Source organism: Ipomoea nil, unplaced genomic scaffold (genome assembly GCF_001879475.1).
Source record: "Ipomoea nil cultivar Tokyo-kokei standard unplaced genomic scaffold, Asagao_1.1 scaffold0937, whole genome shotgun sequence".
In the NCBI taxonomy this organism is placed as follows: Eukaryota; Viridiplantae; Streptophyta; class Magnoliopsida; order Solanales; family Convolvulaceae; genus Ipomoea; species Ipomoea nil.
The window spans coordinates 2,170,362-2,195,271 of record NW_017617365.1 but is presented as its reverse complement, the minus strand read 5'-3'; the positions used below and the strand labels follow the sequence as shown (position 1 = coordinate 2,195,271).

General features: G+C 37.4%; 1 protein-coding gene across 2 annotated transcripts; it reads right to left on the bottom strand.

Annotated features, from left to right (window-relative positions):
* Nucleotides 1-3,859: 3,859 nt before the first annotated feature.
* LOC109179563 (chitinase 5-like) lies at nucleotides 3,860-21,034 on the bottom strand. Of its 2 annotated transcripts, XM_019329061.1 has the most exons (4): nucleotides 20,822-21,034; nucleotides 20,453-20,707; nucleotides 19,940-20,355; nucleotides 3,860-3,927 (listed from the first exon to the last, which is right to left on the bottom strand). In XM_019329061.1, exons 1-3 carry the CDS (start codon nucleotides 20,985-20,987, stop codon nucleotides 19,943-19,945), a joined length of 834 nt encoding a protein of 277 aa, XP_019184606.1. In that variant the 5' UTR covers nucleotides 20,988-21,034; the 3' UTR covers nucleotides 3,860-3,927; nucleotides 19,940-19,942. The 2 variants fall into 2 exon arrangements, with proteins under 2 accessions (XP_019184606.1, XP_019184605.1); XM_019329060.1 differs by having other exon boundaries at nucleotides 20,453-21,034.
* Between the last annotated feature and the right edge of the window lie 3,876 nt (nucleotides 21,035-24,910).

The following is a 24,910-nucleotide window of genomic DNA, read 5'->3' as shown; positions in this document are numbered from 1 at the left end:
TTGTTGAAGCTCCTATTTGAAGGGAAATAAGATTGAAATTTCATGAAAAATAATTAAATTGCAGGAAAATGGATTCTATTGTTTGGTTGGTGAAAAAAGTTATTGAGAATATAGATTCCATTATTTGATCGGATTTGGATTGGTAAGGAATTATGAATATGAAGACAATTATAACCCTACACAATAATAACAACACTAATAATAATGATAATTAAGAAAAAATTGTGATGCATAATTGTTCTACTTGTTTTCCATAGAAATCTAAATACGAAGATGGGCCATGAAAATTGTTTTCCTTATTCTTAAGGAAAATGTTTTTCAATGAAAAATATTTTTCATGAACTAAACAAAGAAAAAGGTTAGTTTTCCTCAAAGGTAAGGAAAACACATTTTCCAACAAACCAAGAGTGTTGAAAAACATAGATATTTCAGCAAAAGCTTAATTGCAGACATCATGATAAGGTCACATCATCACATATTGGATGGAAGCAACAAAAGTTTACTAAGGGGTGTTGCTATTTGCACCACCCTTTGACTAAAATGAGGTATAAAGTACATTGAAAGTATAAAAAGGTGGTAATTTATAATAAATACATAGGTGGTGCAAATAGGCTAATGGATGGTCAAAATGCTATTTACACCACCTTAGTAAAACAGCATTTATTAGATTTAAGTAATAATTAATTAATTCAAAATTTAATTTATTAAAATTAAAAATAAAAAAAATAAAAAATAAAATAAAAAAACAATGAAACGTGCCTTCTCTGGTGAGGAGAAGGCAACTGGGCTGCCTTCTCCGGTGAGAAGGCAGCCCAGTGGGTCGCCTTCTCACCGGAGAAGGTGACGGATCTCCTTCTTCTTCTTCTTCTGTTTATTTATTTATTTTTTTTTAAATTTTACTTAATATGTTAAATTTAAAAAAAAATAATAAATATTACTTTTTGACTACATTTATTAATGGTGGTCAAATAGCACTTTACTTTTTGCACTACCTATAAAATTATTTGACCTATTATATAGGTGGTGCAAATAGCAAAATAGGTGACTAATAGTTGATCGAACTTCAAATTAATAGTGAGAGATTCATAAATATTCTCTTATTTTTTGCAGCCACTTTTTGCAGCCACTAACACATTGGCTCAAAGTTCTAGGTAGATATATACATGCAATCTTCGAAAAGAGGTTTTGAAGATTGTGCAAAGTTAGATCTTATGGATATACTATAAGCAGCCATTTGCCAACTATCAAAATTTTTAAAATCTATGCAATATAATAAATTAATTATTTCAAAGACACTTTTCTTTAACAGGCGGATTCAAAATTTAGCAATAAATAGAAGGATACACAAAGAAGAGACATAAAAGATAAATTAAAAAGTTTTTAAAACATTCTCAAACATTAGAAAGCTCAAATCGTCAAGAATCTTTTGTATAAGAGACTAATTAGCAGCATTCAGAAAGAACTTATTCAATTTAGTCTCTTAGTTGGAGTGCTTCTCAACTTTGTGTGGATTTTTGTATTATCTACCGTTGTGTAGATAGGGGAAAGTAATAGGTCATGTGAAAACCTGAACAAATAAATTGTTAGCTTTGTGCTCAACTCAACTTAATTATAGTCACATTGAGGTTAGTGGGGGTGTTCAATCGGTTAACCGAACGATTAACTGAAGTTTTTTTTCTTTAACCGTTAACCGAATCGAAGTTTGCTCTACCGAATTAATCGAACCGAATTTTTTTTTAGTTAATCGGTCGGTTAACCAATTAACCGAAATTTTTAACCCTAAATTAAAATTTAAAATCATAAAAATAACTCCTAAAATAATAAATCCTATTAAAATAAAATACATATCATAATAAATTCATATCAAAATATACACAAACAATTTGGAATTAGAAAAATTAGGGATTTGATGTTTTGAGCAGATAGGATTAGCCAAATTAGTATATATATATATATATATATATATATATATATATATATATATATATATATATATATATATATATTGAAAGGTTCCCGTGCGGTTGAATGCTTCCCGTGCGGATGTGCGTTGGATTAATGTGCGTGAGATTTGTAATCAATGTGCATGAGTGTTGTGCTTAATATGCCTAAGATTTGTACTTAATGTGCGTGAATGTGTAAAATGCAGTAGGAAATATTGATGTCAGCTTCTTCCCCATCCCCAGTAGCCATTTGCCCCCTCCCTGATGATGATGATGCGGAGGCGAGCTATGGTGGTTAAGAATTATGGGAATAATACAACAGAAATCCACACTTCGCTGCTGTGCAAATTTTACTGTGCTTGCGTCATTTATATAAACATTCAACTGCATTGAAAGTAGATGATAGTCCAGAATCCATGGCCAAATTGAAGGAAGAAGTAACAAGAAGCTTGGACGTTAATGTGCGTGAGTTTCTGTTCTGCTTCCTTCTGAGCTCGTAATTCTGAAATACGCACGCACATTAAGCACAAATCTCACGCACATTAAACACAATACTCAAGCACATTAAGTACAAAACTCACGCATATTAACATGACGCACATTAAGTACAAATCTCAGGCACATTGAGTACAAATCTCAAGCACATTAAGTATAAACCTCACACACATTAATCCACCGCACATCCGCACGGGAAGCTACAAATGCACCTGATCCCTTCCCTATATATATATATATATATATATATATATATATATATATATATATATTAAAACATGGTTAGCTGTTCTGTTAATTGACCTTTCGAACCGAATTAACCGTTAAGCGAAGTTTTAAAATTGCTTTATTATGCTCCTTAATTTTTGTTTTTGTCATATATATCCCTCATATTTTCTTGTTTATATATATGTTTTGTGAAATGATCAGATAATGATTTTCTGCTACTTACGTCATAATCACTTAAACTCTCAAATCTTTAAGTGACCCTCAATTAATATTCATTCTATGTTGCTAAAATTATCATAATCCATTATATTCAGATATATTCACCCCAATGTAGACTTTAATCTTTTCAAACGGGACCATTAAGGCATATATTTGGACTTTGTATAGTGAGGGTAGAATTGACAAAAGGAAAATAATATTGAAAGTAGTATAATTGGTAAAAAGATATAAGTGTACATTACAAAAAAAAAAAAAAAAAAAAAAATCAAAAGAAATGCACTTAATGCCATTTAATCATTCACAAATTTTGTTTTAATTCTAGTTAAGAACTAATGTTAATTAAAGAAAATGTCAAAAATAAAATATGTGAAGGGTAAAACTTGAAAAAAAAAAAAGAGAAAAAAAAAGAGAAGTAAATGTAGAACATAAAAAACAAACATTTAATACCACTTATAATAGCAACACATCCAATTTTTATTCAAGTTATAGAAGTAACACCATTAGGTCCTATTAAATTTTAAACATACATACCTAGCTAGCTGAATACATAAGATGAAGCAATCGTTATACCCTGCACCACAGCGCACATAGCACTGTGCGCCCCGCACCTCCCAAATCGACGTTGTTTTGGTAAGTTATGTAGGAAGTTGACGTGATTATGTGTATTTGTTTATATAATTATGTGTATTTGTTTATACAATTATATGTATTTTTTTATACAGTTATGTGTATTTGTTTATACAATTATGTGTATTTAATTTGTTTATACAATTATGTACATTCATGTATACAATTATGTGTATTCTAGTATAAAATTATGTACATTTTTTAACATGAAATTTTTTTTATAAGGAAAATTAACCATCAACACTGGATAGTGAAATTTCAAAAAAAAAAAAAAAAAAAAATTTAAAACGACGTCGTTTTGCACCAGGGCGCACAATGCAATGTGTGCCCCGGTGCACAATATAAATTGCCAAGATGAAGCCATTGGGCCATCTAAAGTCCTAATACAATAATAACATACATCATCATAAATATAAATACAATGGTTCCTAACAAAAACATTACTTTGTTTGTTATTGATCATATATTGATACTAAATATATATTCAATAGGGGAGCCGCCGTAGCACGGCCCTTCTTGGCATCCTTCGCCGCAGTAGTCGTTTCCAGTGCCGCAATACCCAAACTTGCTGCAACACAACCCGCGGGAAGCACATCCACAGTTTTGGGCTGAACTCAACCCTAGGGAGAATGCAGCAATAAGAGCCAAGCATACAAAAACTGAACTAGAATTCCTCATCATATTCTATAATGAAAAGTTTAGTTTGGGATGAATCTCTGTGCTGCAGATATAGGAGTATTTATAGTACGTGTAGAGAGCGTTTCTGATGGCTGCTAATTAACTCTTGCCATTGTCTGTCACACACAAACTAATTGTGCACCTGACGGCTAAACAAAATATGACAAATTATGCTGTGAGCACGTGTCCACCTTGCAAGGTAGGCACGATTTCATATCCATAATTTTTATACTATAGATTCATAATTTCTATACTGTAGATCCATAATTTCTATACTGTAGATTCATAAAATTTATACTTTAGATTCTAATTGTTGAACTCTGTTTTCATAAACCAGAAAACTATATGTTCATAATTGATAACTATACAATTTAGAAATTATGAATTTACAGTACAGAAATTATAAATCTACAATATAGATATTATGAATCTACAGTATAGAAATTGTGGATATGAAATCGTGACTACCATGGTGTGCACGTACTCACAACCAAGGTTGCAAAACACGTTAGGCGCCCCCTAGGTGCCTAGGGGGCACCTAGCGCCTAGGCGCCCGATTAATTTTATTTTTTAAAAAATAATTTAAATTAAAAATTGTAAAATTCACTAATAAAACATAAGGTTCTCATAGTTATTTCTTACAAACTATTTACGTAAGTGGTTGTAAAATTGTTCAAAAGATTGTTTACACCATCTAAAAAAAAAAACTAAAATTAAGAGCTAAAGAAGAATTTTTTAAAAAACAATACTCGATTTGAAGAAAAAAATTGTCCAAAAGAAACAACTGAGTCAAAAGTTATGCCTCAACAAAATTTCTACCCTCAACCTTAAAAAAAAAAAAAAAAAAAAAAATAGGCCGAACCGGCCGGCTAGGTGGTGTAGGCGGCCGCCAAGACCGCCTAACCGGTCGCCAAGAAGGCCGCCTAGCCCCTTCCTCGCTGCGGCCGGGCGGCGCCTAGCACCTTGGCGCCAATTAATCGCCATCTAAGCGCGATTTTTGCAACACTGCTCACAGCATAATGTTCCACAAAATATCTTATTTATTCGGTGATTCATATTCATATATTTATGAATGCATGCATGACGATTATGATATTTTTTGTGTATTTGTTGACTATGACTTTTTATCATCTCAAATTCTCAATTGCATTTATGATGTGTATTCATTTACTTTGCGTTTGCGTCCACTGCACCTATCTGACTTTGAGTTTTTAAATTATCCTCTAGAAAAGTAAGACGTGTGTGTATATATATATATATATATATATATATATATATATATATATATAGATTTAGGTGCTCGTGCGGGTGAGGGCTTCAGGTGCGGTTGTGCGGTTTAATCTGAGTCATTCATCTCGCTTTAATCAACGTCCAGGATTATCAAAGTTTAAAAAAAAACGCGGTGGCAATTTTGTAATTTTTGCATCTAGGTCAGAATTAAGGTGAGCGGATCTGTGATTAATGTGCGTGAGTTTTGTGCTTAATGTGCGTGTGTTTTGTGCTTAATGTGCGTGAGGTTTGTGCTTAATGTGCGTGGGGATGTGCTTAACGTGAATAGTTGTTAAAACTTAAAGTTTGTGAGTGAATACTTAAAGTGTTGGTACCGTTGGTAGAAAACTTAAAGTTTGTGAGTGAATACTTAAAGTGTTGGTACCGTTGGTAGAAAACACAAATAATAATCAAAATAAGATTATTATTTTTCTGGAAATAAAAAGATGAAGAAATTTGGCTAGTGCTCGTGTGCGCCGACACGAGCTCGGACTTGAACACCCCCCCCCCCCCCCCCCACGCGCGAGAGAGCCTCTATGCTATACAATTCTACAAACTTCAAAAGAGCTCTTCTATATAAGGGGGGAAAATCTTCATTCCAAAGCAATGTGGGACAAAAGCTCACTTTTTCCCTTCATTTTCCAACTCAAATGGGTCTACTTTGAGAATCAATATCTCATTCACCCATTATCCGTTTTGAGCGTACAATATATCGATCTCTTTGTCTCACTACGAAGAATCCGAATCCACTTTAACCCGACCCAAATCGGAAGTGGACCCCACTGATAATTGTACCACAAAATAGCCACTTAACATGCCATTTTATGCCATTTTTAGCTATTTTTTCCAACAATCCCCCACATGAATGAAAAATTGATTTTCGGGGTATTTTGAAATCGGAAACAACTGTGTTCAAACGGTCGATCCCTGCATAGGATAGGTAGGGAGTCACTATACCCTTTGAACCTTCCCTCGTGAAGATATGTTTACTCTACTGGCTGTACGGTAGAACGCGATGTCTTTGAACCGACTGCCGTTTGTGTAGACGATGACATATCTCACACAGGAATCTCCCAACCATGCTCTTGCTCTCATGAGTGTGCCCGTTTTGGTCGTGGGTCACCATTCCTGGTTCTGCGAGAGTTTCTAAAGAATTGTGCCCAACAATTCTCCTTTGAAGCGACCCTCACTTCTCTCTAACATAGGTGATTCTTTCTCGAGTATCCCGCATACTCAAGAATCATTAAAGCATTAACATGCTAGCCTCTTGCGGGAGTCACTGTTTTAACGAGGAGTGGTAGGGAGTCCGAGACCCCCACAGTGACGCGCTCCGTTCCATAATTTAGTTGTCCCATTGAACCTAGGTGCCAGTCAGGTTGGGTATCCACTATAGAACTTTTTAGTCTAAGGGCAGTAGACCCATTCCTCATGTCAACTTCTCCACAACTTCTCTTCCTAACCCTTTGGTCAGCGGATCCGCTATATTGTCTTTTGACTTTACGTAGTCAATCGAGACAACACCAGTTGTGAGTAGTTGTCTAATGGTAATATGTCTACGACGCACGTGTCTAGACTTACCATTATACATATGACTCTGTACTCTCCCAATTGTGGCTTGACTATCGCAATGCACACATATTGGAGGTACCGGTCTTTCCCAATTAGGAATATCCTCTATAAAATGGCGTAGCCATTCAGCCTCTTCACAACCTTTGTCCAAGGCTATCAGCTCAGATTCCATCGTGGATCTAGCTATCACAGTTTGCTTAGAGGATTTCCACGCAACGGCTGCACCGGCTAGTGTAAACACGTAGCCACTCGTGGACTTAGAGTCCTTAATATCAGATATCCAATTCGCGTCGCTATACCCTTCAAGTACAGCGGGATATCTCCCGTAGTGTAGTCCAAGATCACGAGTATACCTCAAGTATCTCATAACCTTTACTATTGCCTTCCAGTGCATAACACCAGGGTTACTCGTATATCTACTGAGTTTACTAACCGCATAGGCAATATCCGGCCTAGTACAGCTCATAAGATACATCAAACTACCAATGACCCGAGCATATTCCACTTGTGAAATACCTTCTACGTGGTTCTTGGTTAGGTGAATATTTGTATCAAATGGTGTCCTAGCCACTTGCCTATCATCCTTGTTAAATTTCTCAAGGATTTTGTCAATATAATGTGATTGGCTTAACACGAGACCATCAGGTCTTCTAATGATTCTAATCCCGAGGATTAAATCAGCCAAACCCATATCCTTCATGTCAAATCTCGCATTTAACATGTTTTTGGTAGACTTGATCATCCGATCATTACTACCAACGATGAGAATATCATCGACATATAAACAAAGAATGACGTAGCCGTCTATCGTTTCCTTAACGTAGACACATTTGTCACTTTCGTTTATTTTAAACCCGTTAGTTAACATCGCATGGTCAAACTTCTCATGCCACTGCTTAGGCGCTTGTTTTAAACCATAGAGCGATTTAACCAACTTACACACTTTCTTCTCTTGGCCCGGAACCACGAACCCTTCTGGTTGTTCCATATAGATTTCCTCATCTAATTCGCCATTTAGGAAAGCGGTTTTCACATCCATTTGATGAACTTCCAAGTTCCGCAACGCAGCTATGGCAATTATCATCCTAATGGAGTTTATTCTCGTCACGGGAGAATACGTGTCGAAGTAATCGAGGCCCTCGCGTTGCCTGTAACCCTTGATTACAAGCCTAGCCTTATACTTCTCGATGGAACCGTCCGGTTTCATCTTCCTTTTAAAGACCCACTTGGATCCTAAGGGTTTACTACCCAGAGGAAGATCAACCAGTTCCCAAGTGTGATTCTGTAGAATAGAATCCACTTCACTTTTTATAGCCTCTTTCCACATTGGTCCTTCCGTAGAAGTCACGGCTTCTACATACGTTCGAGGCTCGTTCTCTATCAAACAGGATAGAAAATCGGGTTCATTTTCTAATAAACAAGTTAGAGTACCTTAATCGTACTCTAACAAGTAAGTTAGAAAATCAGGACCGAATGTTTTTCCAACTCTCGCCCGCTTACTGCATCTCGGCTCGAGCTCGGGTTCTCTCTCGGATTCCCCACTATCATTATCCATAGTTTCGTCAAACGTTCGTTTTGACGTACTTGGTCCCTCGTTGGACCTACAAGGAAATATATTTTCAAAAAAATATGCATTCCTTGATTCTATTATCGTGTTCTCGTGTACGTCCGGATTATGAGACTCGTGTACTAGGAACCGATAAGCACTACTATTATGTGCATAGCCAATAAAGATATAGTCCACCGTCTTAGGACCTATCTTTACTTTCTTAGGTGTTGGCACCAAAACTTTGGCAAGACACCCCCACACTTTCAGGTACTGGTAGGAAGGTTTCCTACCGTTCCACAGCTCATAAGGAGTCTTATCGAGCTTCTTTCGGGGTACCTTATTCAAAAGGTAATTACTTGTCAAAATCGCCTCACCCCACGCATCTTGAGGTAGGCCCGAACTTATAAGCATCGCATTCATCATATCTTTCAATGTACGATTCTTTCGTTCGGCAACACCGTTCGATTGAGGTGAGTAAGGTGCAGTACGCTCGTGTATTATCCCTACACTCGTACAGAAGTCACCAATAGGTGCATCGTACTCACCACCTCGATCGCTTTTAACCTTCTTAATTCTCCGATTAAGTTGGGTTTCCACTTCATTCTTATAAAGAACGAATTTATCAACGGCTTCATCTTTGCTCTTAAGCAAATACACATAGCAGTATCGTGTGCTATCGTCAATAAATGTGATAAAATACTTATTACCACCTCTCGTTTGTATCGATCTAAAATCGCACAAATCACTATGGATTAATTCTAGTGGTTCAGTTTCCCTTTCAACCGATTTGAAAGGTACTTTCGTTAGTTTTGCCTCAACACAAATTTCACACTTGTTATTTGTGTCAATATTAAAATTAGGAATATGGTCCATGCTAATTAATCTACGCATAGAATTAAAATTAACATGACCTAGTCTACCATGCCATAATTTGAAGACTCAAGCAAGTAAACAGAATTAACTTTGCTTTTATTGATAACAGGAATTACACTGAGCTTAAAGAGCCCATCAGTTACATATCCTTTACCAAGGGGTTTTACTGGGAGATGAATTATTAGGAATAAAGTGGGAATTTAAATTTCAGTGTTTGGTTTACATGAATTGAATTACTGAGAATTTCAATTTCAATGTTTGGTATACATTGGAATTGAAAGGGAATAAGTAGTATAAAGTCAAACAAGGGAATTTTAGATATATGTTTAATTATGTTTAAAACCCCCAGGGGGGGGGGGGGGGGAGGGGAATGGGATTTTAATTCCATGAAAATGAGGGAATTGCAATTCTATAGAATTGCAATTCCTTTCAACCAAACAAGAGAATTTTGTGTCCTTTGGAATTAGGTGGGAATTAAGTGGGAATGGAATTAAAATTCCCTTCAACCAAACACCCTGCTACGGAATATAAGATTGAACACACCCTTTCTTGCCATATATATATATATATATATATATATATATATATATATATATATATATATATATATATATATATATATATATATATATATAGGCTTTGAATCTGGTGCAACCCCTATACTAGATGAGCTCATGAGATCTCATGATATCCATTGATTCATTTTTCATAAATAGTTGAGATTATAAGAGATTGTGAAAGTAATTAAAGATATATTTAAATCAAAAGGATTAAATAGTAATTGTAGATATATGTTTAATTATGGATATAATTCAATTGGAATCTTAAGCATTATATTAGGGAGATTATGAATGGAAATTGATATTTTAAATAATTAGGGACCCTATCAATGGTAATAATTAATTATATTTTGTACATCTAAAATTTTAAATTATAGAAAAATTTTACGGCGGTGCGTGCGTGGGTGCGGAATGTTGTGTGCGTTATATAGTTTGCCATGGTGTACACCTCCTGTTACAGAAAACCGCACACGTCATTCCACACCCGTGCACACGCCATCGTAAAATTCCCCACAATTAAAAAAAAAAAAAAACAAGCCCAATACTATATCTACGTTTCGCACACGCCCGAAACTAGTAAAACACAAACCAAAATGTACATACCTGTATCACGAAACGCACATACCAAAACGCATAATTTTATGAAAAAAACCAGCACGCCATGATGTACGAGCCATGTTACAGTAAAACGCACACAGCATTCCACACCCACGCACACACCGCCGTAAAATTCCAAAGAAAATTACTAAGAGAGAGAGAGAGAGAGAGAGAGAGAGAGAGAGAGAGAGAGAAATATTGACTAAGGAGAGCTGAAATAACGCTACAAATCTTTATAAACATGGAAATAAATGGAATGGAAAGTAATAAATATAGTGGTTAAGGACAAAAAAACCCATGCTTCATCTAGAATCAGTATAACATGTGATCCAAGTGGTAATCAATCTGAATCGTCAAAAAATTAAAATCAACGATCAGGAAATGTGCTCACGGGCTCGGCTGACTAGGGGGTGTGCACTGGATTCAAAATCTATATATATATATATATATATATATATATATATATCGTTGAGTTCAGGTGCGGCCGCGCCTTCCCGTGCAGTCAATGCAACCGCACCAATAGTTATACAAATATACCCATCAATGTTAGGAAATGCACAACAAAAAACGTACAAATTAGGTACGTATCACCAAAAACACACCATTATATATGAACAAAAGCACCACACAGTGTTTAGAAATGCACCATTAGGGGTGGGGAGTTATATGGTGTATTTTTTTGGGTGTACGTGTTGTGAATTTTTTGGTGTATCTTTGCATTTCATTGTTGTGTATTTTTCTACACTATTGGCGTATTCTTCAAAAGGCCGCACGAGAAGGCCCGACCGCATTTGAACAAACTCATGGATCAAATGCAAGACTTTTCCTAACTGTTCCTACTTAGTTTTAAGTTTTATTATTAATATGGATTAGAGTTAGGATCTGCGCCAGGAAAAAACACTAACTAGAACAAGAAATAAAAGGAACCAGACACCAAGGCATGTTCACGCAGTTCGTAGCCTCACTCTTATGTCTGCGGGGTCACTCACGTCAGCCCAATCCACTAGATAAGCAACAAGGAATACAAAGGAGGAGTACATTACACACTCACGCATAAAGTACACTACTCCAGCGCCTACTCCAGCATCACCATGTATTTAACGTGCAGGCTATCTTCATCACAACTTGAACCAGTTGAGAAACCTTCACCACTTGGATAAAATGATAGAATAACAAGAGGAGGATTTTAGGAATGAAATGTAGAAATTAATCGCTTAAATCTTCAAGTTAAGAATAATCACAAAGTAGCAATTTATATGAATAAATTGATAACTTTTTGGTCTAAAAATGTGCAGCTTCCAACTCCTCAAATTAAGCTGTATCATCTTATTTAAAATACCATGGAAGTAGTGACTTGACCAAAATAAATGTTTGAAAAAGTAAACTGCTAACTGGAGCACGACCTGACCTTGATCCAGAATAAAAAGACTACTTTATTTTGACAACTAACTGCTGACTGGAGCACGGCCTGACCTTGATCAAGCATATAGAATTGATTTTAAGCATGACTGAGTTGTTGTTTGTGCGGAAAGTACTTGAGGTTATGTGTGCTTGACAAATTATTTTCAAAATCTATATTCTATAGTACTTTACAGGGTTGAGTGGTTTTATACTTAGCATTAATTTGCTAACAGGTTTATTTTCAAACTGTTTTTGTAACTCTTTCAGGTGGGCCCAGTTGTTGAGCGCACACGAGTTTAGTATAGTGCGTGGATGAGTAGTAGAGCCTAGTTAATTTCTGTTGGTTGTTGACTAGTTACTTTTGTTGATGTTAGACTTTTGTTAGTTGTTGGATTCTTAGATTATTCTTTTGTTGTTGTTGAGCATCGGGGTTGTACCCCAAGCTTTAAGGTAATAATGAAGTTGATTGTTTAGTTATCTTTCCTTTTTAGCCTGTGCAGTCACCTCGAGTGGTGATTGTCGCGGTAACCCCGTTGGTTTGTTTAAAATAGAATTAAGTTTTGAAATCTTTCTTTTATTTTGTGCTTAGCTTTATCTTATTTAGATAAGTATTTGAAAATTTAGATTAAGAATAGTGAGGTGTTACACGTATGTACACCTCCATCTTTAGGTCTAAGCAATATCTATTGCTTCATAGTTATTAAGATTCTGTCTTGCATTATCATGTACAGAAATCTCTTAGCTAGCCTGCCCCTCCTTTTGACCTTACTTGTACTTCATGAATTTATTTCTATATGTTAATGTAGTTAGTGTTTTTCCACGGAACTTTGGTGTATCAGTGTTAGTGCCAACAATATTCCTCTTGCCCGAACTTACAGTTCAGCTAAGCATCAATCTAAATCTAGTTGATGTTAGTTGCAATATAGGCTGTTCAATGGAATTGTGTTAATATATAGTGTGTTGATAATTTATTGATAATATTGTGTTGATGGTTAGTATTAGGTTTATATGTAGTGTATGAATTTTGATGGGATTTGAGGATGAGAGCTATGAGAGGGGACGAGTGAGAGAGGGGAGGTTCATGAGGTAAGATCAGTAACTGTTTCATTAGTCTGGCAAGAAGCAAAGTAAGCAACATATATACAAGGTGATAAGGAGGTAAAGGAAGTTGCAACAAACTGATAAGCCAATTTACAAAAGAACCCTTCTAATTATTTTCGTCTTCATCAGCAGTGTCACTGCGCTCCATTACCTCCCCCCCCCCCCCCCCCCCCCCCCCCCCCCCCCCCGTAAGCTGGAGCATGGAGGTCTTGTATGCCCAGCTTAGACTTGAAGCAACCATACTGTGGAAGGGGAAGAGGCTTTGTAAAGCCATCTGCTACTTGGTTGGCAGATGATACATGTAGCAGCTTTATTAATCCTTGGTTCAACTTTTCTAGAACAACATGGCAATCAATATCGATGTGTTTGGTGCGCTCGTGGAAGACATGATTCTCGGCAATGGCAACTGCCGATTTGTTGTCACAAAACAATGTTGCTGGCATAGTTGTTTTAATCTGCAAGTCATTCATCAAATATGTCAGCCATTGGACTTCACAAACTGTGGCTGCAAGGGCACGGTACTCAGCTTCGGAGGGAGATCTTGAGATAGTGATTTGCTTCTTCGATTTCCAGGAGACAAGTGAAGGACCAAGGAACACACAGTATCCTGTTATAGACCTACGAGTATCACTGCATGTCGCCCAATCTGAGTCCGAAAAAACCTTGAGATGCAAAGCAGTGTGTGTGGGATATAGCAATTCTTGACCTGGAGAATTCTTGATATACCTTAGAACACGACTGGCTGCTAAGTGTAAGTCCGTAGGAGCATCTACGAACTGGCTTAGTTGCTGGATAGCATAGGTAATATCTGGTCTGGTAGCGGTAAGGTATAATAATCTGCCAACTAGCCTTCTGTAGGTACTAACATCTGTGAGGGGAGTGCCTTCATTACACATGAGTTTCAGTCCTTGGATCATAGGTGTTTTCACTGGTTTACATTCAAGGAAACCAGCTTCTTCCAAAATGCCTAACACATACTTGCGTTGGCACAAGTTTAACCCTACTGCTGTCATAGTTGCCTTAATTCCCAGGAAGAATCCCAGCTGCCCTAAGTCTTTGATCTTGAATGTAGTATCTAAGAATTCTTTGAGATACTGAATCAGTTCCATTTTGTCACTAGCAACGAGTATATCATCGACATAGATGAGTAGGGCAATGAAGTTGTCTCTGTCACCCTTAGTAAACAGAGAAGGGTCAGCCTTGGATTGCCTAAAACCAATTCGAACAAGAGCATTAGTGAGCTTTGCGTTCCATTGTCTACTAGCTTGCTTAAAGCCATAAAGAGACCTGAGAAGCTTGCACACTTGGTGTGGTCTTTCACTTTCAAAGCCAGGAGGCAATACCATGTAAACTTCTTCATTCAAATCACTGTGCAAAAAGGCGTTGTTGATGTCCAATTGATGAATAGGCCAATTGTTGGACACGGCTATAGCTAGGAACGTACGTATTGTGGTTAACCTTGCCACGGGAGAAAAAGTTTTGAGATAATCAACACTGAGCTGCTGAGTATAACCCTTTGCCACGAGCCTCACTTTATAGCGTTCTATTGTGCCATCTGCTTTCAATTTTACTTTGTAAACCCATTTACACCCTATGGAGGTCTTTCCTGGAGGTAGATCAACGAGTTCCCACGTTCTATTCTCCTGGAGTACAGTGATCTCTGCAGTCATTGCCTTTTGCCAACAATCATGTTTCATAGCCTGGCTGTAAGTTCTTGGCTCACTAAGAGAAGTGATAGTCATGGAAAAGACCTTGTGGGAGGAGGCCAGGTTGTCATAAGTTACCACCTTCGATAATAGATGTGGTGAGGTTTGTGTGGGGTAACTGCATCACAATAATAATCTCGCAATTTGCTTGGTATTTGATGTTGTCTGTTTGATCTACGGGGCTCAATATCTGGAGTTTGGTGTATGGTCACCATTTCTTCTTCAGTGTTGCTGTCAGTACTAGTATGACTTAGGCCTGTTGGAGAATTGTCGACGTCGGGCCTAGTGTCTGAATTAAACATAGAAGGTGATTCTTCATGCACCTGAGGGCTCAATTGTGGCAAAACATGCGAATTTTCTGCTGATGGTTGAAAGATGAACTCTTCACAGTTCAGAGGAACGTTGGGCAGCGAAGGGATTCTGGACTCTACTGTATGTTCATTCTGTTCAGCCAGAGGAAACTTATTCTCGTAGAATATCACATCTCGTGATACAAGTATGGACTTATTGATCACATCATATAGAACATAACCCTTCACTCCTGCAGGGATTCCAACAAAAGCACATTTCTTACTATGCAGTGCCATCTTGTGGCGTGAGGGAGACAGATCAGCAACGAAGCATAGGCAACCAAATACCTTAAGATTATTAAGGTCTGGATTTTCCTTGTGTAGTCTATGATAAGGGCTAGACCATTCAAGAACAGACGAAGGTAGTCTGTTGATCAGATATACTGCATGAATGACGCATTGACCCCAGAATTCAAGAGGGAGTCTAGCTTGGAATCGGAGAGCACGAGCCACATTTAGGACATGTTGGTGCTTACGTTCGACCACAGCATTTTGTTGAGGCGTGTAAGCACATGATCATTGATGCACTATGTCTTTTTCTGCAAAGAATTCCTTCATGTTGAACTCCAAGCCATTATCACTCCTTATAGTCTTGATTGCCACACCAAATTGTGTTTAAATGAATTTGTAGAAGTTCTTCATCAGTTCTCGCGTTTCAGATTTATTCTTCATCAATCTCAGCCATGTATATCTTGAATGATCGTCTATTATGGTGAGAAAGTATCGCTCTCCCCCTAGTGATTTAACTTGAAATGGGCCCCAAATGTCGGTATGGATGAGATTAAAACAAGCAGTAGCCATAGTATTACTTAGAGGGAAGGGTGAGCGTTTTTGTTTTGCAAAGTGGCACACATCACAAACAGAATTATTTGCATTCGAAGCATAAATATCACTGCGAAGATGAATTTTATTTATGGGGAAGTGTCCCAATCGTTGATGCCAAACATCAACACTAATACACTGCATTGCAAAATGTTTATAAGTATTGGCCTCTGGTGGTTTGGCTTCTGGTGGTTTGCACAGCGAGTACAGCCCATTCTCTTCCTTAGCAAAGCCAATCGTCCTCCCAAAGACCCCCCGAAGTAGACACTGATCAGGAGTAAACAACAACGTACATGATGAGCTTTGCAAAAGTTTACTGACAGAGACTATATTGAACTTGAAAGCTGGAATATGCAAAGCATTTGTCAGCCATAATTCATTGCTTAGTTTCACGTTTCCCATGTGTTCCACGGTAATGCATTCACCATTGGATAGGTTGACCATGGCTCCCTTAACAGTGTGATACTCATCAAAAAAATCAAGACAACATACTAAGTGGTCAGTGGCACCAGAATCAAGTATCTAAGTTGATGAGGTCAAAGTAATTGAATTAACAAGTCTGAGATCAGAGTACTTGCCTTCAACGTCATTCGAAGCCTTATTGAAGTTTGGAATAAGGGATACAGCTGCAATAGTGGGAGCTTGAGTCTGTCCTATCTGATTCTGAAGGAGAGACAAGAACTTCTGAATCTGCTCAGGTGTGAAGCCATTTTCAACATTTGTCGTGGTTGCTGCAACCGGTTGTTTTCCCCTAGATTTGTAGCCCGGTATCCACCCAGGGGGATATCCGTGCTTTTTGTAACATTTCTCGACCGTATGTCCCGGTCATTCCACAGAAAGTGCACTTTGCATTCTTGTTGTTCCCACCTCCTGCATTCATATTCTTCTTGCCATTAAAAAGATTAATGGCTGCAACTACTTCATCTGTGGTGCCTTGGCCTCTCTGGACATTATTTGCATGGCTGATTTCAAGTCCATTCATGTTCAGATTGGTGATATTTAACTGCCTTTCAAAATTTTCCGCCATAACATAAACTTTGTGCATCTCCGAAAGAGGATCAAGCACAAACACTCCAGATTTCATTGAGTTATAATCATCATTAAGGCCTTGAAGAAACCTAATGATCTGATCGATCTCACGATCCTTTTTGATCTCATTCACAAGATCGCAGGAACAACGTGGTTCGCATTTACACATCGGAAGCGCTGAGAACATTCATTTTTTCCCAGAGCGTACGACATTTGGTATAATAATCATTTACAGTGAGGCTTCCCTGTTTAAGGCTGTATATATCACCTTGCAAGGTTGAAATCCGATGTGGATCGCGCTGTGATAAACGCCTCCTCAGATCATTCCAGATGTCCTTAGCTCTGTCCATATACATGACGCTTTGAGCAATTGTTGGATTGACAGATTTGAAGATCCACGAGCATATGATCAGGTTGCATCTCCTTCACGCAACATATTGAGCATGACTTCTCTCCGGCGCAAGGATGCTCCCATCAACAATGCTCCACTTATTTTTGACTTCCAGAGCGACGTCCATCGAGATGTTCCACGATCCGTTGTTATTGCTACCGGTGAGCGGAGGACTTACGACAATCGCATTAGGATTCTCGTTGACATTGAGATACAGGGAATTTTCGATATCATCCAAGTTGCTGCTTCTCTGCGAATCGCGATTCCTTTGCGGACTGGCTACAGGTGTTGCTCGAACTGGTTAGTGGTTGGATGGCGGAGCTGGTTGTGCTCCCTGACTGGATTCTCAGATTTCGGAGATTGCTGCAGCGTAACTAATCCGCCATGGCTCTGATACCATGATGAGATTTGAGGATGAGAGCCATTAGAGGGGACGAGTGAGAGAGGGAAGGTTCATGAGGTAAGATCAGTAACTGTTTCATTAGTCTGGCAAGAAGCAAAGTAAGCAACATATATACAAGGTGATAAGGCGGTAAAGGAAGTTGCAACAAACTGATAAGCCAATTTACAAAAAAACACCTTCTAATTATTTTCGTCTTCATCAGCAGTGTCACTACGCTCCATTAAATTTCGTATAATTTTTTTTTTAAAAAATACGGAGATTTAAAAATAAAAATGAATTTTTCTTTTTAAAAAAAAAAAAATAATAATAATAGAAATAAAAACAATCCGCTACCCTTCTTTTGTAAAAAGGGTAGCGGATGCTTTAAAATAATAATAATAATAAATTAATTGTATTTGCTACCCTTCTGTTTAAAGAAAGGTAGCGAATGCTTTAAAAAATAAAATAAAATAAGTGAACTGAATCCGCTACCCTTGTTAAAGGGTAGCGGAAAGCTCGAGGCTTTCAACGTATCTCATATCCGTTACTCTTGTACAAGGGTAGCAGATGTGCATATCTGTACTAGTGAATTAATACATAAGGAATAAGGTTCTTTCGGATTTTACCTTCTTATTATTATTATTATTATTATTATTATTATTATTATTATTATTATTATTATTATTATTATTATTATTATTATTATTATTATTATTATCATTCGAATTCTTATTAAATGTGATACATGGAAGGGAGCAGGACGCTAGCTATGTCAGGCTTGTAACTGCCATGATTTGGTTAGTAAAGTCCGGTGAGGTTGTGACTTTTACTTTTTCATATTATGTGAGCTCAAATAAAGATTGAAAAAATGTAAATTCACACTTATATGAATCAAGTGGGAGATTGTTAGAAATAACTTATTTCTAATGTTGATTCATATAATAAAGTTTGTAATTCGATAAGGTACTCACTGTGATGATTATTAACGTATAATGGCGGAATTACCGGGTGAAATTCCCTCTCTCATTTTGTTAAAATTTAAATTTTTAAAGGGTTAAAAGATATATGATTGAGAAAGTTATGGGCTCTTTGAAGAATATTGCCTTTTATGGGTGCCTTTAAGAAATACTGTCAATAATATTTAATCAATTATTGAGGCAGTAATCTTTCCAGGTTTGACTCATCACATCTTTCATAGACCTAGGAAAACTCTCGGGATTAGGGTTTTCTAGTCTCCATATCATCAGGAGGTGATTAAGGTATACAGATCAAAGAGGTGAAAAACTTTGTTATTTATTCGATTTTCAAATTTCATCTCTAATGGAATCAAGTAAGTTTTGTCTTTATATATGTTTTAATTAAAGATCCATTATCATATACATTTTGTTTGGTTGATTGATTTGGTTTACATGAGATTCATTATTAATTGTGCTTCTGCATTTATGCTATAGCGCATAACGGAAATTGATTAACAAATTCCTAATCCAATATTAACATCATCAAATCTAAGTAAAATGGTTCCTCACAAAAAGGTACAACTTATACTACTTGAAAAAAATGTAAGTGTATAGCACAAATAACACACAAAAATAGTACTTATTTTTATAGCACTTATACTAGCAACTAAATTTTTATTTGAGTTAAGAAGTAACACCATTAGCTTTATTCATTCTATCTTGCATGTGTAAAATTCCAGAATCCATTAAATATTATTCACCAGCACCCCCCCCCCCGCCCCCCACCCTTACTCTTTTCAAACCGGACTGTCAAGCCATAATGTTAAAGAAAATGTCAAAATAAAAATATGTGAAGGGTAAAATAAACTTGAAAAAAAAAGAAGAAGAAGAAGAAGTAAATGTATAACAGAAATAATACACACAGAAAGAAGTTCCAAATATACCACTTATAACAGCATGCAACATATTCAATTTTTATTCAAATTGAAGAAGCTAAGTAACATCATTAGCTTGCTCTTATTAAATTTTAGATTCTATAGATAGATGTTTTTTATAAAACATACTTTTCATCAATTAAACATTACTTTGTTTGTTATTGATCATATATTTATACTAGATATATATATTCAAGTATATATCTAGTATTTATTTATTACATTGCCGCCGGCCAGGTGAATATATAATATATATTTGTAGCTAGCATCTGAGATTATTCCCAGGATTAACACCAAGCTGCTGGCAATACTTGGTGTAATACTCAACCCTCTTGGTAACAGTCGCGGAATTAGCACCATTGCACTCAAGCGGGCCGTTGATAGCCCGAATGGTGCAGCCGAAACCCTGACCGGAGATGAGGCAAGAATGACAATTGTTCATCCAAAACCATAGGGCAGTCTTGAAGGAAATAATGTTGTTGGTCGCAACAATATCTGGGTTATTTAGGCCATCGAAACCGATGCTTTGGCCGGCGGGACCGTAGTTGTAATTCCAGGATAGTTGGATGGGTCCACGACCGTAGTACATCTTTCCCGGTGCACAGGGGTACTGTCTGTTGTTCTCGTCGCAGTAGTCTCCGGATGCACCGTTGATCTCCCTTATGTAGCACAAATCTGCATATATATATATATGGGATCGGATCAGAGATTAAAGAAGCGAATTAAAGCTAGATAGAAATTTATATTAAAGAAGATAAATAAGCAAACTTACGTCCAGTTTCATGAGTTATGTGGGCGAAAAACGCAGCTATTTCCCGCTTAATGTCATCGGCGGTCCCAGTGGTTCCGAACTTGGGGTAGGACTTGGCGGCTTCAAGAAATGAGTTTCGCGTGTAGAACCCCTTTCCTTCGCAGCTCGGACCCGCCTGATTGGCAATTCCGTTGAAAAACGAATCTGTCACGATGTTAGACACCGACCCGCTTCCGCTTCCGCTTCCGCCGCCTCCAGGGGAGGAGTAGCACGGCCCTTCTCTACACCCTTCGCCGCAGTAGTCGTTTCCAGTGCCGCAATACCCAAACTTGCTGCAACACAACCCGCGGGCAGCGCAGCCACAGCTAGGGGTGCCGCCGTAGCACGGCCCTTCTCGGCATCCTTCGCCGCAGTAGTCGTTTCCAGTGCCACAATACCCAAACTTGCTGCAACACAACCCCCGGGAAGCACAGCCACAATTTTGGGCTGAACTCAACCCTAGGGAGAATGCAGCAATAAGAGCCAAGCATACAAAAACTGAACCAGAATTCGTCATTTTCAATAATGAAAAGTTTAGTTTGGGATGAATATCTGTGCTGCAGATATAGGACTATTTATAGTACGTGTAGAGAGGGTTTCTGACACCTACTAATTAAATATTGCCATTTGACCATACTATCAAATAATTTACATTTAGTATACAAATAATAATATATTTTTAGTATATTAAAAATGACCATTATATTCAAGAAAAATACATTATTTAAATACTGAAAGGACATCATTATGTATAATGTACTTTCAGTATATGAATAATGTACTTTTATTATATTAAAAATGTAATTTTTGTTATAGTCGACACAACACTATATAGACCATGGTCGATCTACACAATAATTTGTCCTAATTGTGATACCCGTGCGGGCACTCCCTATTAAATCAGTGATTGCACCTGATGGCTAAATAAAATATCTTACTTATTGGATGATTTATATTCATTTTTCTAAGATGTTGAATCCCAACCTTAAGGGCCGGTAATTCATATTCATATATTTATGAATGCATGCATGATGATTATGATATTTTTGTGTATTTGTTGACTATGACTTTTAATCATCTCAAATTCTCAATTGCATTTATGATGTGTATTCATTTACTTTGCGTTTGCGTCCACCTATCTGAGTTAGAGTTTAAATTAACTTCTAGACAAGTAAGACGTAATAGTTTATATATAATAGTTTTGCTTATATAATATTCTTGATGATTATATAATAGTTTTGCTTATTAGTTTGTTAATGTTTGTTGGGTTTAAGTTCATGAAAATGTCATATTAATTGCACATTTCCTTATTTTATTATTTAGATATGGTTTACACTTATTATTTTGAATGTTTTACAGTGTTTGTTAGCGTTTTTGAACCGAAATGGACCGAAGGACGCCAAAACAAAGTTTTCGACGCGTCCAATAATTCCAGTAGGTTGCGGGTCGAGCTCAATGATTAGGGATGGCAATGGGTCGGGTGTGGGTCGGGGAGGGCTACATCCATCACCCGACCCACCTTATATTTTCTTCACCCACCCCCACCTCCAACCCGCATCGGGTGAACTTTTTCAGAACCCACCCCCACCCCCACCGGGTGCGGGTGCCCACTACGGGTACCCACCACTTATCATCTTATTAAGTTTTTCAAAAAATAATATTTAAATTATTTACACATAATAAAAAATAAATAAAATCTATTAGTGATACTAAAACATAAATAATAGAAATATTTAAATATAATAACTAAATTGTTAATTTTTAAAAATAAACTTAGTAGTTTTGATATAAAAAAATAGTAAAAAGATACACGAAGTTATATAAACTTTTATAAATAACTACATACTAGTACTTAATTTACTATTATATATATATATATATATATATATATATATATATATATATATATATATATATATATATATATATATATATATATATATATATATATATATATATATATATAAACACATGGTGGGTCGGGTGGGGTTCTAGGCGGGTCTTGTACATAGAACTCGAATCCAACCCGACCTACCGCGGGTTTGCTTTTTTAAGACCCACCCCCGACCCACCACCCACCATCACCCAAAAAAACCCGATCCATGCGGGGTGGATTCGGGTGGATATCTACGGGTCGGATTGAAATTGCCATCCCTATCAGTGATGGATTTAGTCTGACTGTTTGATCATAATGCAAAGAAGAAGAAGTTCATTCATGTTGGGAGCTTCTGATTACAGAGAATGAAAAACGGGAAGAAGAAGAAAAAAAAGATCAAGGAAAACTACTGCTATATTAACTGATAAAAATCAGTTATAACAGAAACAAGCAAAAAAACTAAAACACCCTTGGTCCACATAGTAACGTGCACCAAGCCTCAGCTCAACTTATTCTGCTCAGTTGGATTGAATAGTCATCACCTTAGATTGATTATTCATCACCCCCCCCCCCCCGCCCCCCCCCCCCCCGTAAGCTGGAGAATGAATGTCTTGAAGTCCCAACTTAGCATGAAATATATCAAATAAAGGCTTTGACAAGGCTTTAGTGAAACCATCCGCCACTTGGCTGTGTGAAGGAATGCTTAGCAGCTTGATTATCCCCTCTGCCACCTTTTGTCTTACAACATGGCAATCAATTTCTATGTGTTTGGTGCGCTCATGAAACACATAGTTTTCTCCAGTAGCTATAGCAGACTTATTATCACAAAAGAGAAGAATAGGATTGGCAATGTGTGTCTGCAAATCTGCCAATAGATATAAGAGCCATTGAATTTCACAAACAGTGGAAGCTAAGGCTCTATACTCAGCTTCTGATGAGGACCTGGAAATGGTTGCCTGCTTCTTTGTTTTCCAAGAGATTAGAGAGTCCCCTAGATAGATGCAGTAGCCTGTTACAGATCTCCTAGAGTCAAGGCAAGTGACCCAATCTGAATCAGAAAAACCCTTCAAGGTTAGATGGGAGTGAGCAGGATAGAAGAGACCTTTCCCTGGTGAGGCTTTGAGGTATCTCAGAACCCTATGAGCTGCAGCTAGATGAACATCCCTGGGCTTATCCACATATTGACTCAATTGTTGAACAGAATAAGTGATGTCAGGTCTGGTGTTGGTAAGATATAAAAGCTTGCCAATCAACCTTCTGTATGTCTCAGATTGTCAAGCAATGTGCCATCAGTATTAGTAAGCTTTGATCCAGTTACACAAGGAGTATTAACAGGTTTTGCATCTAGAAAGCCATTCTCATGCAAAATCTCCAAGGTGTATTTCCTTTGACATAAGTTGATGCCTTTGGTAGATCTGTAAGCTTCAATGCCTAAGAAAAAATTAAGGCTGCCAAGGTCCTTGATTTTAAATGAAGCATCTAGCATTTGTTTAAGCCTTTGTATCTGAACAGAATCATTACCTGCTACAAGGATATCATCCACATAGACAAGTAAGGCAATGAAGGAGCTTGCTGTGGTCTTAGTAAAGAGAGAGGGATCAGCAGAAGACTGTTGAAAGCCATCAGCCTGTAAAGCCTTTGTAAGCTTAGCATTCCATTGCCTACTAGCTTGTTTAAGGCCATATAGAGATCTGATCAATTTGCACACCTGATTAGGCTTATCTCCTTCAAACCTGGGATAAAACCATATACACTTCTTCATCAAGATCTCCATGTAGGAATGCATTGTTGATATCAAGTTGTTGAATATCCCAACCTTTAGCCACTGCCATAGCTAGAAAGGTTTTGATGGTAGTCATTCTTGCTACTGGAGAGAAGGTCTCTAGGTAGTCCACACCAAGTTGTTGAGTGTACCCTTTAGCCACTAGCCTGGCCTTGTACCTCTCAACAGAACCTTCAGCCCTGTGCTTAACTTTATAAACCCATCTACATCCAATAGGTGATTTCCCTTTGGGCAACTCTGTTAGAATCCAAGTGTTATTTTGAGTTAGGGCCTCTATCTCAGACTGCATTGCCTTCCTCCACTGCTCATGGTGAATAGCCTCATTATAGGATTGTGGTTCATGTGTGGATGTGATAGAAGCCACATAGGACTTATGATTGGGATGCAAGTGATCAGCAGAAATAAACTTGTGGATAGGGTGAGGAGAGGTTCTCACAGCTGTTGTGTTGCTCAGCAAGTTTTGACAATAATAATCATTCAGCTTTGCAGGAATAACTCTCTGCCTGGTAGATCTTCTAGGTTGTGAATGTTCAACCTCATCTCTTGGCAAACTGTCACCAGAGATATCAATAGAGATAGTATCATTTGCCAATTCATCATTGTCAGGCATTGACTCATGCTCAGGGACTAAAACAAAGTCCTCAGCATTATCATGGGCTGGTGAAAAAGGTTCAGGTGGCTCATCTCTTCCCACTGCAGGTTCCCTATTTTCAACTTCACATGGAACATGTGTAGGGTGCCAGTACACTGATCTCTCCTCAACACAAGTGGGAAACACAGG